Here is a 14297-nt window from a genome sequence, read left to right on the forward strand (position 1 = left end):
ACAGCCTGGCACACCGGAAGAACTGCCCACTTGGTACACACTGTAGGGGTGATTGCCTCTTCCAAAATTCTGAACACTGACGACTTTGTCAAAATAAAGTAAAACAAACAACAGATTCAATGCTTCAAAACTGTATTCATAATTTGTTCAGGTATACAGTGTAAATCATTATACGGAATTATTAAAGAATTAAAACAAATGTAGTGTTTCCAGGGAAAAGACTCACTTCAGCACGCTGTGTTGCTGCTCACCCCCAGGTGCATACAGTTGAACAGGCGGTGGGATAGCCTAGTGGTTAAAGCGTTCGCTCGTCTCGCCGAATACCCGGGTTCGGTTCCCCGCATTGGCACAATGTGTGAAGCCCATTTTCTGGTGTCCCCTGCCGTGATATTGCTGGAATATTGCTAAAGCGGCGTAAAACTAAACTCACCCACTACAGTTGAACGTGATCATTCACAAATTAGTCGTTATAAATTTCTCTTTTCATTGTTATCAGATATACAGTTTGTGGCCTATCTGCATTTGAATAAATACTTAGTTTCTTAAGAACTGTGTACTTTCGGCAGCTGCCCGGTGTTCTGTTCTACATATGCTGAAGAAACTGTTGCATTCCAATATTTACGAGTTTACGAATTGTATTTGTAAACTAATAGCTGTGCCTTGCACACTTTTGATGACATTTTGATGGTCATGTTACCTGTAAAAATAAAGTGTTCTTCATGTAGAGCTGTTCAAAGCAGTTGTAAAAGGAGTAAAGCAAAATGTATCACAAATTTATATAATTAGCTCGGCATGTTATTCTTAACTTGGTAAAATTGACAACATTATGGAATCGAAAATTAAAAAAGGAAATTTCCAGATTTGTTTGACCGCGTTTGAATATATGGATGGATTTTCGGCCCTCAGATATTAGTTGTAATCCAGGATGGGATGGTTGCCTTCACCCGAATTCTTAACTTCAGAACAGACCTAGGTCTCATCTCAACCAACTTTCTACACGTCTCAGTCCCAAAGTTATTCAGGCTGTGTAATGATCACCATTGTCTATCTGAAATTGGTATTTAGTGAAACAGAAATGTGTCTGTTGAGACGAGCTTTTACGGAAGCTTCCTTTGCTACAAGACAACTGACAATGGATTCATGAACAAATTGTGCCTTGGAATTACTTCACCGTCTTTACATCCCTGTGAAAGCGCATGGCTCTTCTAAACGTTGATTGCATGTTAATCGTGTTGTGGCAAGGTGAATATGTGTCTGGGGAAAAAAGTAGAGAAAGCGCGACGCTGGAGGATCTGCTGAAGATAACGACATAACACTGAAATGAACTTGCAGGTTTCAAAGCGAACTGTTAGATTCACAACAGAAAATCACAAAAACATACCATGGACTCAACAAATCGCAACTAAAAGCCCCGTCTCTCAAACTTTATTCCGCACTAAAGAGGCCGCACGTCCATAGTATGTAAAACATACATATATTATATTCACCCGAGTACATTTTTTTCACATTTTTTTCCAAATATTATTGTCTTTCTTTCTTTGTAATGTTGAATGGAATAAAAGTCTGTTAACTTCTGAAATATTAAAATGTTTGTACTTGGTATTAACGACGTATTTAATAACGTTTGGGTGTCTGTCTCTCACCCTTCACGTACCCCCTAAGCAGAAGTCAGTAGGAGGTAACGGTAAGCAGACGATTTCTATTATGTTAATTACAATGTGGAATAATTATCTTTTTCGTCACCTCGTCTGCAGAGCCATGCTGCAATAACGATCCCGATTATCTGAAAAAGATGACAATGTTCATTATTTCATATATTGCTGTAAAATACATCAGCTTTTGTCAACTAAGGACGGACATTTTGCACTGATTTTAGAGTCGAACACATGAAGTCTTCTTGGATTTCATTTATGAACATGTTAGATTCCTGAACAACAACCGTGTCTGCCATTTACAAAGGCTACGAATGCGAACAATAAGTATACACATGGATAGGAGAACTTATCTCTCTACGTGCATCAGTGTGTTAATGGCGTATTTTTAATTCGGCAGTCAAGCACCATTGTCTATAACCTGCTTAAAACACAGCGTTGGCTCCGGCTGAAATATTGGAGCAGGCGCTTTATAAATATTAACTTTATAACTATTTATTATATCCAAAGAATGGCTTGAAATGTAACTTTGTTGTTTTTCTAGGTAAGCCATTCGCGTCGATCAACAGAAACGGGATGCGATGACAGGTGACAACCAAGTCAGCGAGCCTCACCACCCGACCCCGTTAGTCGGGTGGGTCAGTGAAGACAAATTCTGACCCGGATCTTCACGGACCATGTAAGGATGAAAAACAGCCACCATGCATCTCTAGAGAAAGAAATACATATCGTTTCGTACACTTTGATAGGTTTCATTCAAGCATATTACCCGTGGCTTATATTAAAGAACTTTTAACTAAATCAATAAATTTTTAGTCCACATTAAATACTTACTGCCAACACATTAATAATGATGTTAGCAACGAGAATCGCTTTGGCGTAATGATCTAGGACCGCCAGTAATGTCCGCATGCAACCCTGCAATGTACACGTGAACATCATCATCACAATCACCATCACCATCACCATCACCATCACCATCATCAGTTAAGGTCCTTCAAGGTCTTGATGTTTGATCTAATCAAGATCATTGATGAGTAACATCTTGCATAAACATGTATGGCTAAATGAGTCACCGTTAGCTATGGGCTAAATTAGGAATAGATAAATCCAATCTGACATATTTTTCAAAACCCGTAGACGAGTAAAATAATTTGTTACTAACATTACATACCTCTCAGGATATCATGGCATCACGATTTTTGGTGTTTCGTCAGATATCACTCGCCAACATGTCAACGTGACGGAATACAGGCACATGTGTTGCAAATTACAGACATCTTTAATTTGTAGATGTTATGTTTAATGCTGCCGCAATGGCAATATTGAAAGCCAGTCAAGCAGGTGAAATGAACGCGATCAGCATTGCGACTGTCTAAATACTACAAATTAAGAATACTACATATACTTACGTAATGTGGGCTACAAACGTAACCTTACTGTCACCTATGACTACGTCTTTCGTCTCCCGCCATTGTCACTAACTGGAATATCATTCACATGATGACGACATAGATACTACCGTTATGCGTCGCCCATGACAACTCTTAGTTTTTCAATGTGCATCTGAAGAACCGTTAAACCGCGAAAGTTCTTGTGCAGATAAAGGTGTTTTGACAAGAAGAAACATCTGGAGTCATCTTTTACATGTGTGTCTGTTCACGGGTCACTTCTGCCCATTTACCCGTCGAAAATATCTCAGCTAATATACACATGTTTACCTCACTGTACTCTGGGCAGGAGACAATACTTGGTGCTTCAGGGTTGTTATCGGAGGACATACAACAGCTTTTAGGCACTTTTCCCTTTAAAACAAATTATTCAAAATGACATCCACTGTACGCAATATCGTTTATCTGAACTAACTGATTTATATGTTTGATAAAGTAAATGATATTACTTATTATCTTATATAATGATGACGTTTTGTGTGTTAATCTTTCCATTGAAACGAGTGAGTGAGTGAGTTTAGTTTTACGTTGCACTTAGCAATATTCCAGCTATATGGCGACGGTCTGTAAATAATCGAGTCTGGACCAGACAATCCAGTGATCAACAACATGAGCATCGATCTGCGCAATGGGGAACCGATGACATGTGTCAACCAAGTCAGCTAGTCTGACCACCCGATCCCGTTAGTAGCCTCTTACGACAAGCGTAGTCACCTTTTATGGCAAGCATGGGCTGCTGAAGGCCTATTCTACCCCGGGACCTTCACGGGTCCCGTTGAAACGAAATCGTTCTTTGACTTTGACGTTTCCAAACGATGGGCAGGATGTAAGGTTGTTGCATTCACAAATATTCAGAGGAATGCAACCTTTGCCGTGGTAAGACGTCGTATGGCAAGATATTTTCAAATGGCAATCAGAACTTCAGTCAGTTCTAAAATGAAATAGCGTAGTCAGTTTACATAAATATATGACATCTAATGACACAAACGTTCTTATTAAGCTACAACATTATATTTACTATGCTCTTCGTCTCAGTAAACTTATTGGTGGTATTCCCTGTATATGGGCCACAGGCCACACATGCTGAATAAACAGTTCGATTGAATTGAATAAATATAGTTTACACGAGTTACAGTCGGAAACAAAAAATGGTTATGTGTAACATAAGGCACACGTGTAGAATTTCTCACATGTTTCGCTGAAGTTAGAGAGTGAGTGAGTTTAGTTTTACAACGCAACATGCAAGCCACATGGCGGCGGTCTGTAAGTTTTCAAGTCTGGACCAGACAGTCCAGTGATCAACAGAGTGGCAACCAAGTCAGCGAGTCTGACCACCTGATCCCGATAGTCGCATGGGTCACTGAAGATCATTTCTGACCAGTAGTTTCTCGGGTGTGAAGTTAAAGAAGAAACATCCTTGTGGTTGAAGCGTTCTCAATGGTCGATTCCCCGGAGGGTCAATTACAGAAATATCACTAAAGGCTGAGTAAAACAATACACAGTCACTCACTGACGCCTTGGCACAATACACACCTGATCCTTGCCGGTAAATACCACGTGGTAATCTGTGAAGTTGGAAACTCCGCAACATTGGAACTGTAAAAGCAACCTATACCAATATCAGGAAGAGTGCTGCAGTCAGTCTATTATATCTAAAAAGGAAGACACCATTTAAAGTTAAAGGAGTAAACACACGAACACGTGTAGGTACTCTGTATTTATATCCAGTTCCATTTCCGCGAGGGAAGAGAGTTGACTGTCCGTGTAAGAACTAGACTAGAATGCGCATAAATTTATTTGCAAAACCATTTCCAATAATGTTAATGTCTTCAGTGATTTTGTTGCAGGAAAGACCTGCTTTATTACAATTTAATATTGATTACATTTTTGTACATCGTCGTGGCGCTAGATAATAATGCGTTCGCGCTTTGAACGAATATATGGAAAAGGCGCAGTATAAATGGGCAGTATTATTATGAGCGATTCACATGACAATTGCGTGTCTAAATCGTCTAAAATAGCGTCACGTACATTCGAGGTGGCATTGGATATACGGGAAAATTCGTAATCTACAATACAATGGAGAATACTCAACAAACGTTTTGGATAACAATAAGGTTTGTTAAATGATTTAGGTCCCAACCTCTAAAAAGCCATTCAAAGAGGTTAATACGATGAAGTCAAGGAATTCAGACCCAGTTCATGGCAACTGTCTGTAGGGTGCAAACTTTTCTGCACTGGGAAGATGGGTTTGTTGTTGATGCATTAGAGATTATATTACCGATGTCATTACCATTTTTCTTCATACACACTCACCTGACTCTGAAGAAAATTCCAAGGTTTTGTGAACGCCGTCGCCTCCCCCTTGTATTTGCTCTGCAAGATTTTTGTGACTGATGGAGTACTTTCCCGAATGGTCTGAAACTAAAACGTTTGGAGAAGTGTTTCTTGTAGAAAAGCTCATTTTCAAGACAACTGTAAGAACTTCAAGAAAACCCTTTACACATCCAGACGAAATCTAATGAAGTCGGACGTACAAATGTGACTATATCATGAGTATGTACTTGTTTCCGCAGTATTACAGCTGTACGACGTTGTTTGTGAACAACTCAAGTCTGACCTAGACAATCCAGTGATTGTCACCATGCGACACGATGACAGAGCACGTGTATATGAATCACTATGAAATACTGATGATACCAGGTGTTCGAGGAAAGGTGATCGTATCCTGACCCACTGGTGGCATGATTTAAATAATTTATCGTATGGTGTACGTCACGGATGATGAATTGCACTGGTCATCATTTTTGCCACTGATGCATCAAGTTTGCAAATTTTCGCCACATGACTACCATAAAATGTTCTTGAAAGCTTTTACCAAGGCGCAACATTTGCCTTGATTGTGGTGTCTGTTTTTGTGTACATTAGCAAAACATCGCGAGTCGAACAGATTAAAATTGATTTATATGCAATGTTTTGGTAGATTCGTCCTACTTTCACAATGATGATAATTGTGGAAATCCAGACCGCTAGAGCTCCAAAGACGACGATGAGTGTGAAGGTGATGTACTGAAACAATAAAAACATATTTTCAACATACTATCCGGCACTGTTAGTCCCGAATGGTTATTCATTTCACGGCAACAGTTGACCGTCAGGCAAAACTGCTCCAAATAAATATAAATGATACCCTAATGTTAACACCTGTGTCTACAAATATGTGAAGGTAAGTATTATGTGACTGCTGGGCGAATTTGTACTAATTAACCCTTATCGTGATTGGTACTGTTGTGTTAGCATTGAGTTATATGATCCATCAGATCAGAAATGTACGATGTACGTGAACTATTTCGAGTAGTCATTTTATTCTGACATCACGAAGAATCATTTCTGTTCCTACCATTCCCAGGAGGCACTTGCTCTTATTGTAAGCTCCGACGCATCCACACAATGACACAAGCAACACAAGGGCACCGAACACAATGATGATCCAGGCACTGTTGTCGACATATTGATCATATCCATCCACGTCAAGATTAGTCAAGAACTGTGCTGGTGAAGGGTGAACCTTGATAAATATTCCAGTTCCTACTGTGACTACCCCGATAATCTGTAAAGAGTCAAATACCTTTTCTCCTTCTCAGAATATGGAGTGACATTCAGAAATTATGTGCAAATCATGACAGCGAAACAGCGTTTTTCATATTGTTATTTTTGAGTGGACTTATATGGATTTGTTTGTTTTACACAATGACCAGGACCATCCATCCATTTCATGATTAGGAGACATCTAAAATAGGAAACTGTGAAGCCATTTTAATAATCTTCATTATTAAATGTATCTGTCCTAATGAAAATGGTTAGTGCATTCGGTTACCATATGATCAATGAAATATGAAACAGGAAACTATGAATCGATTATTGATAATGTTCATTATTAAAAGTAACCATCCTAATGAAAATGGTTTGTGCATTCAGTTACAGTGTGATCGCCGTGTGATCATGCATTCTTCGAACTGGCCACATTATGATTTAATATGTCAGTAAAGTATTGCCCAGTAAAGACAATTTGTTGTGTTAACCTTCCGAGCTTTACTCTTATCTTGCTTTTGTTTGTATGGGTAAAACCGCAGGATAAAGTAATAGTGAACTGAAGTGTTAAAGGTTTCTGTTACTCAATCAACTCAACACAATGTCCTCCACTCTCAGGGAAATGACAAGCAAACGTGTTTTAATGTAGTTGTGCCTTATATAAAAAAAATTCAAACATACTCATACAGTTCACAGAATGTATTTGTATGTCATTTTAGGGTTCTAATATTACATTTCATATATCATGTCTAAGCATTGAACGGCAACAGGGAACTGATGTACCTTCTACAAAGACTATATTTCCTATACCACCATGGCACCCAAGGACAATACCATCATAAGGAATACCAAGTAAGTAATGTAAGTAAAGGAATGCAAGTAATATATACTATTGTTAAGCGTTCAGTAGCAATGACACTTGTATTACTTACAATGAAAATCAAATGAAGGTAAAAAGGTCGATGTCCTAATGTACTTACCGAAAATACGACATTACAGAAGCTGAAGAGACAACTGAATGTCTTTCCACAGCAACCCAGCGACATCTCGGTGTGTTGTCGTGAGGAAAGTGGTCACGTTGCCGTAGCGGTCGTAGCTGTTGTAAATTGAGTAGATTATTCGATCGGAGCACAGTACAGTAGTATCATTCATTATAAGAACATTTGACTATAAAATGTTGCTTGCTGCTAAAATTTCATTCTACTAGTTCCATATTCTACTAGATTCTATGAACCCATGCTAATCTTGACTATACTGTCCCAACATATCTACTAAAGGATTAGTAATACTAAGATGCTCGACGAAAGTGTTAATGCCATTTACATAGGATTCTTCAGAGATTTTGGCCACAGAATTATGAAAATATCCATATATGTTAAGTTGGTTTCTTTTAAGGCTTAGACAGTCATACAGTCCTTATGATTCAACTAGGCACATTCTTTCCTAAGTGAGTGAACGTCTATGTCATCATACAATGAACGGTAACTGTATATAAATACTTTATACAGAAAAATTCAGTATTTGAGCTAGATCATATAATTCTGCTGTAGGTTAGAACATTGAGTGATTGATCGAGAACATATTTAGCAATATTCCAAATTAGCAATATTCCAGCAATATCTCGACAGAGGACAACATTGGGCAACACACGCAAGCATCTCAGCCAAGGCTAAACAGAGGATGATGAACCAGAAGGAGGTCTTTCACACTGGAAACGCCTTGTTTCTTCTTTCCAGTCATCAGTTGCCGACACATTCAGCCACTATTGTAAAGACTGCAAACTATTGACAAGACTGCAAAGGCCCGCAACTCTCAAACAATGAGACGTCTCAAATGCTACCTACTCCCGGTGAAGTAGCTACTCTGGATCAATGTGCACAAGCACGTCGCACTGAGATCAAAGAGATCATCATGAAATCATGAAAGGAAAGCTTGTTCCCTTGATATTATACCAACATAGCTACTAAAATCCATTGTGGATACGTTTCAGTAAATGATCACTAAGATCACTAAGAGCTCACTCGTGAACCATGAAGTTCCAGTGTCACACAGGGAATCATTGATAATACCTTCACAAAAGAAACCACGATTGGACTCGGAAGGCCGTATATATGAATGTATGAAGGACGTTTACTTTGAACCAGGTCTAAGGGCAGTCCAGGTCTACGAAAACCAGGAACTTTGGTCTATGTTAAGCTGCATTACAGAAAGCTAGTCTTTCTAAATGTAAGATTAGACAAGGTCTGGATTTTAAAGATATTACCTTGCTCGTTTCCTTGTGAATTTCGAGATTTCAACGCATGCATGCTCATTTTAGTTGCACCAGTCAGGGAGAGGATTGAATTCAACCTTGTATTGTTTGTCTTCAAATGGTCTTGCTAGATATTACATTCAGTAGCTCACCGCCCTCATCAGCCTAAACCTAAAATTACCATATTTGACCATTCTCGTAGTTGCTGTCCGAGTCACACTTACGGAGACAGAACATTCTGCAAAGCAACACATGTGTTGTGAAACAAACTTCCAGCTTACCTACGTGACAATACCAACATCACAAGTTTCAGATCTGCACTGAAAACCTTGAAGTTCATGTTTAACAGAGCATACGACTATTTGCCTTTGAGCAGTTTTCTGGATTAAGGCGCTGTACAGATTAAGATGAAAAATGCAGTCAGAATGCTAAGGTCTATCATCAGCTCAGGGGCTCTCCAACACTGCAGCCCTCTGCATTAAACAAGAGTATTAGAATGGTTGTGCTCCCGTTGGGGAACCCGTGCACTCTCCTGAGCTGCGCTAAGAAATCAGGAGGTACCAAACCAAGGGCATCGAGAACATTACTGTTATGAGTGTTATTATTTCTGATGAAAATTCAGAAGCTTCCGAACCCATGGAGTATACTGACATGTTTGTTTTCATTCTTCAGAATGATCTCAGCTCTCTCGTGAGATACACCTTCGGATGTGTATTGAGGTGTGGTTGATGCTCGATAATTCATAATCATATTTCGTATGTTGTGGCACTACCGCTTCCACCAGACAGCACGAGTTTAAGACTGGCGAGGGAAGAAACATCATCACCATAGCTATTTCAGAATGCCTGGATGATTTATTCAGCCATTTCAATTACAAACGCTTGATGACTGCAAAGTAACGAAGTATGGCTATCCTCAACGACGGAAAATACCTACCTACATTTGATGAGTGCATAAATGTACTCCCTGCTCTGATATGTTGCTTAAATAAAACCCGGGAGCAAGGGCCGTATGATTCGAGGACTTTACATGCAAGTTGCCGATCATTTGCATTTTCATTTATACGGAGTATACACCATTGAATCTCACAAGTTACTCAACCTAACTTCTCCGAATCAGACCAAGAGATGAAATAAATTGGGCGGCTGGCACATTATGTTAAAGAATATGATAAGGATATGACAACGGCTTTCAGTTTCTTTTATGATAAATGATCTAAATTATGTAATAGTATAGAAATATTTTAAGTCACTTTAAAGCATGATAACTGGAAATGCATTCCAGATGGGAAGTGCCGTAATGGTAAGTAGTCGCGGCGCCATGTGATCCTCTGCATAGAGGTTACGTCATAACGCAGTTGAATTTCAGCAACGCTGAACGCGGATAGTCATTGGAAGGGTGACCAGATTTGCCAGCTTGACTCCTGTGAGTGTCTAGGACTTCGGCCCTGTCCCACGACGAAGCACATGTTACTCCTGTGGTCTCATCCCAGACAAGTACGTTTTGCTGAGAATTACCCCTCTTCACCCAGCAGAAAGTGGGTACCCGGTGGGACAGTCGTGTAACAAATAACCTTCTTGCGCCTCAGAGACGTATTATGTGGAAAAGACGCGATATAAATGGTCATTACTATTATGAGCCATTCACATGGGAATAGCGTCCATGTCTATAAATCGTCTAAAATATGTTCACGTACGTAGAAGATAACTATTTGTCGCTCTTAATATAAAATAGACGACATACAAAACGTGAAAATCGAAGTAACAGGAAGTCGGTTCTTATGTTACATATGTCTGTTCTACACGTTACATTATAAGTTGTTTACTAGTCACAAGAGCATGGGTTGATGTTCCCTGAGCCCAAAGTCACACAATAACTTTGAAATACAAATCCGTGTGTTAATCATTTCTTGCCCACTATGATTATGTCGTTCTTATCAAGGAGGAACAGTTCGCTGCAAATACATGTATATAGGAATGGCCTTAAAGGAAAATGTTCTGTCTCACCTGTATCGTGTTCCCAGTGTATACGATGTTTCGTGTTCCAAGTGTATAAGATGTTCTCGGGGCAAATGAAACGTATACGTACTCACTAACAGCAATGCCATTGATTAATTCATCGTGGCGTTTGACTTTCTGAAATACAGTTCAGCACGATTGACCTGTGGCAGTATCAAATGGGTTTGAGATATACAGCATTGGACCACATTGAAATAATCTATAATCTACTGTTCATTTCACAATGCCCTCACTTTAACCTTTCATGTCATACCACTGAGTGCGGTGGCTATTCAAACCTTTAGAATTTAGTAGGTCATGAATGTTATTATACGTCAGCGCGAGGGGAAGTCGCCAAAGAGGTGTCTCTTTTGCAGGATGAAAAAAGTGCTTCCGAAAACTAAAACTGTAATTCCTTGTCCACATGCTATGCTGAATCAGACCGTAACAGTGCAATGGTAAGGCGTCTGCCTATCACACTGAAGGATCGGGTTCGATCCCCTGTGGAGGCAACCAGGTTCGTCACATTTACGTAGTACCCTTGGGCACGATGCTTAGATCAACATTGTCTCAGTTCACCCGGCTGTAAAATGGGTACCCGTGAGGATGTGCTGGCACTGTGAGTTGTTCATTGCGCCTAACAGGCAGGAGGGCTGTATGATCCCCAGGGAGTTCATAGTGTCCTAAGACCGGGGATACTAATCTACTTAGCGCCATGAGCAGTCACTAAGCCTGAATATGGACGCCACATAAACGGACGGTTAATATTACTAGCTAAATCATGCCTGCAGTGGACAGAACGTAGCACGCAGATCAAGGACCAACAACTTGTCTCTGAAATGAACACATTGTACTGAAAAAAGTTTATAGTGAAAGAAACTAACATGAAATGACAAGGAACCCTGCGACTTTCTTCATAATCAGAAGCTGTGAAAATCTAGACTTGCCACATTTTCTAGACTTGCGTGGACTTTCTTGGTGATATTTGCTTCAGGGTCTGTACGAGAGACTTATAGACTTATCATGCATAATCCATCGGAATATAAAATGAATGTATCAGAATGTGAAGATGGCGGAATGTGAAAATAGGAACGTCGGCTTGAACGAAAGAAAATAAATAAAGTCCAAGTGAATATGTACAGATAAAACAATGTGTCTGTTTCTTTATTGCTCCACCTGTTTAGTGAGTTTTTCCTGATCTTCGAGGGTGTATATATGATTCATCGTGTCCTTTTGATATACGCTGTTTGTCTTAACAAAATCTACATAACAATTTCTTTGAATAAAATTGTGTTTATGCGCAATGAATGAAATTATATAAAAGCCTCTCGATCATCACAAATGTGAAGTAAAAATGAACAGAACAGGAAAAAAGTGTGATGCCATCAGTTGTTCGCGAGAGAACACTTACAAATGAGTGTTGTCAGCCGTGCCAGAGAATATGCCCTCGGAAACAGATTTTACTGGGTCTAAGAGGCAAAAATAGACGTGGAACATGAAATAAGGGATGTTCCATTAGCCGTGAAAGACTACGCGAGCCCCATCCCTCTGGTAGTTGCCACAACATAAATGTTTCTTGTGCGACTCCGCAAAGCAATACTGTTGCCATACAAAGACGGTTTTTGTTAAAACCCAGACTGCCAAGGGATGGATGGGCAAGATAACCTTTGGACCAGATGGCACAAGAATCAGAGAAACAAATATGGAAACAAATCAGACAGGACTTTTATAATTTCGAAGTTCACCTCCGAAGCAAATTCATGTTTACATCAATAATATCTGTCAACTACATCACATTGCAATCCAACCTAACTCGTCCGCATATTGATTCGCTAATGCCATGTATAGTGTAGTTCAACTTCATTGCGAGCAATAAAGTCAGAATCAATATATTGGTGATGTCTCGTGTTTATTTCCGAGGACCGCCAGTTTGTGAACATATATCAGGATATAACATAACCAGAAAGAAGCACACAACCTATACGTTATTATAGTCCGTTGCAAACGATACTTTGAATATTAATCTCAAAACAGACAAACGTTTACAAATCTGTGAGTAGGAACACAAATTGCGTGTGTGAGGTAAACTTTAAAGTCACATCGACAATAGTTCAGCCTTATCGTGACTAGAACAAATTGCAGATCCAGAAATGCATCTAAATTATAAAAATCTGTCAACGACGGACAGGGAAACCAACAAGCATATCACAGTAATTTATAAGTAAAACTAGCTTCTATCTCTAAAACTTGAGTTCAAATGCGGACAAGAAAGTATACAAATGTGCTATAGATCGCCAACAACTGAAGATAGACTAGGGACCATGGGATTTACAGTGCATTTGCTTTCCGTGCGAACACAGAACAATTGTGAAGATCCTCTCTTGGGTACTTGAGTGAGTTACTGAGTTAAAATTTAAAGTCGCATCAGAATTACAAGCATGTTAAGACAAAGCAGGGGCCTAATTCATTAATACAATGAAAATCTATAAAAAGTAAAAGTATGAAAATCTCATCGAGAAAGAACAGTCAAACAAGTACATAGAACATCACTAGGGATATAAAACTAACAAGAACATCTTAAAAACAACAGAACACAATATGTCAAAAAATCAGGCTATTGAAGGTAGGACAACATACAGAGGATTGAAAACGCAGTCGTATGTAATGGCAGCTTGGTAAGAATAAAGTTTGGTAAAATATTGTAAAGATTCGATTCTACATGCGGGATGTTGGCAAGAGATGTCCTGAAGGCTCCAGGGTAACTGGCTAAGGTTTTGCTGGCGAATGATATCTAATAATTTCCAATGGATTATGCTAGCTCCAGTCTAGACAATGAAGTCACCATCCAGTGCTCTGCACAGTTACAAGAGGATTTTCTTATCTCTCTCTATTTGGAGGCCTTAGGCATTAATTCTTTAAACATTCAATTTGGAGTCGAAAGGTCAAATGTTTTTTTAAAAAGGTATATCAAGGAGTGTCATTTATATGTTCCGAGCCTTATGTCTATATTTTCTTAGCAAAATGAATACAGATTGTGTAGATTTGCAAAATTTAAGAAATCGTTTCGTAAGGACCATTTCTGAAGGCAAATGACCTTGAAGTAAAAAAATACGTTAAAATGAGGTTTACAGGTTGTGTCATATGCCGATTGTTTGATATGGTATATGTATGGTATTTATAAATGATTCTAAGCGTACTAACCGATCGATGGTCCTTCTATTCTATGGGCACTACATTGTATGTTGGTAAGCAGATGGTTTGTATCCAAGTACCAAACTAATAGATTATTTTTCGTGCGTGCTATGGCTTTGCAAACGCGACTGTTTAATGAATTTGGTCAGTAATTAGGGACCAT

General features: G+C 39.1%; 1 protein-coding gene across 1 annotated transcript; it reads right to left on the minus strand.

Moving 5' to 3' along the window:
* Positions 1 to 2052: 2052 nt before the first annotated feature.
* LOC137260715 (tetraspanin-1-like) lies at positions 2053 to 7740 on the minus strand. The gene is made up of 7 exons (XM_067798299.1): positions 7675 to 7740; positions 6504 to 6713; positions 6098 to 6172; positions 5420 to 5527; positions 4637 to 4699; positions 3374 to 3457; positions 2053 to 2100 (listed from the first exon to the last, which is right to left on the minus strand). The coding sequence occupies exons 1-7, from the start codon at positions 7738 to 7740 to the stop codon at positions 2053 to 2055; spliced, it is 654 nt and encodes a 217-aa protein (XP_067654400.1).
* Between the last annotated feature and the right edge of the window lie 6557 nt (positions 7741 to 14297).

The sequence above is a fragment of the Haliotis asinina genome, chromosome 14 (genome assembly GCF_037392515.1).
Source record: "Haliotis asinina isolate JCU_RB_2024 chromosome 14, JCU_Hal_asi_v2, whole genome shotgun sequence".
NCBI classification, from domain to species: domain Eukaryota; kingdom Metazoa; phylum Mollusca; class Gastropoda; order Lepetellida; family Haliotidae; genus Haliotis; species Haliotis asinina.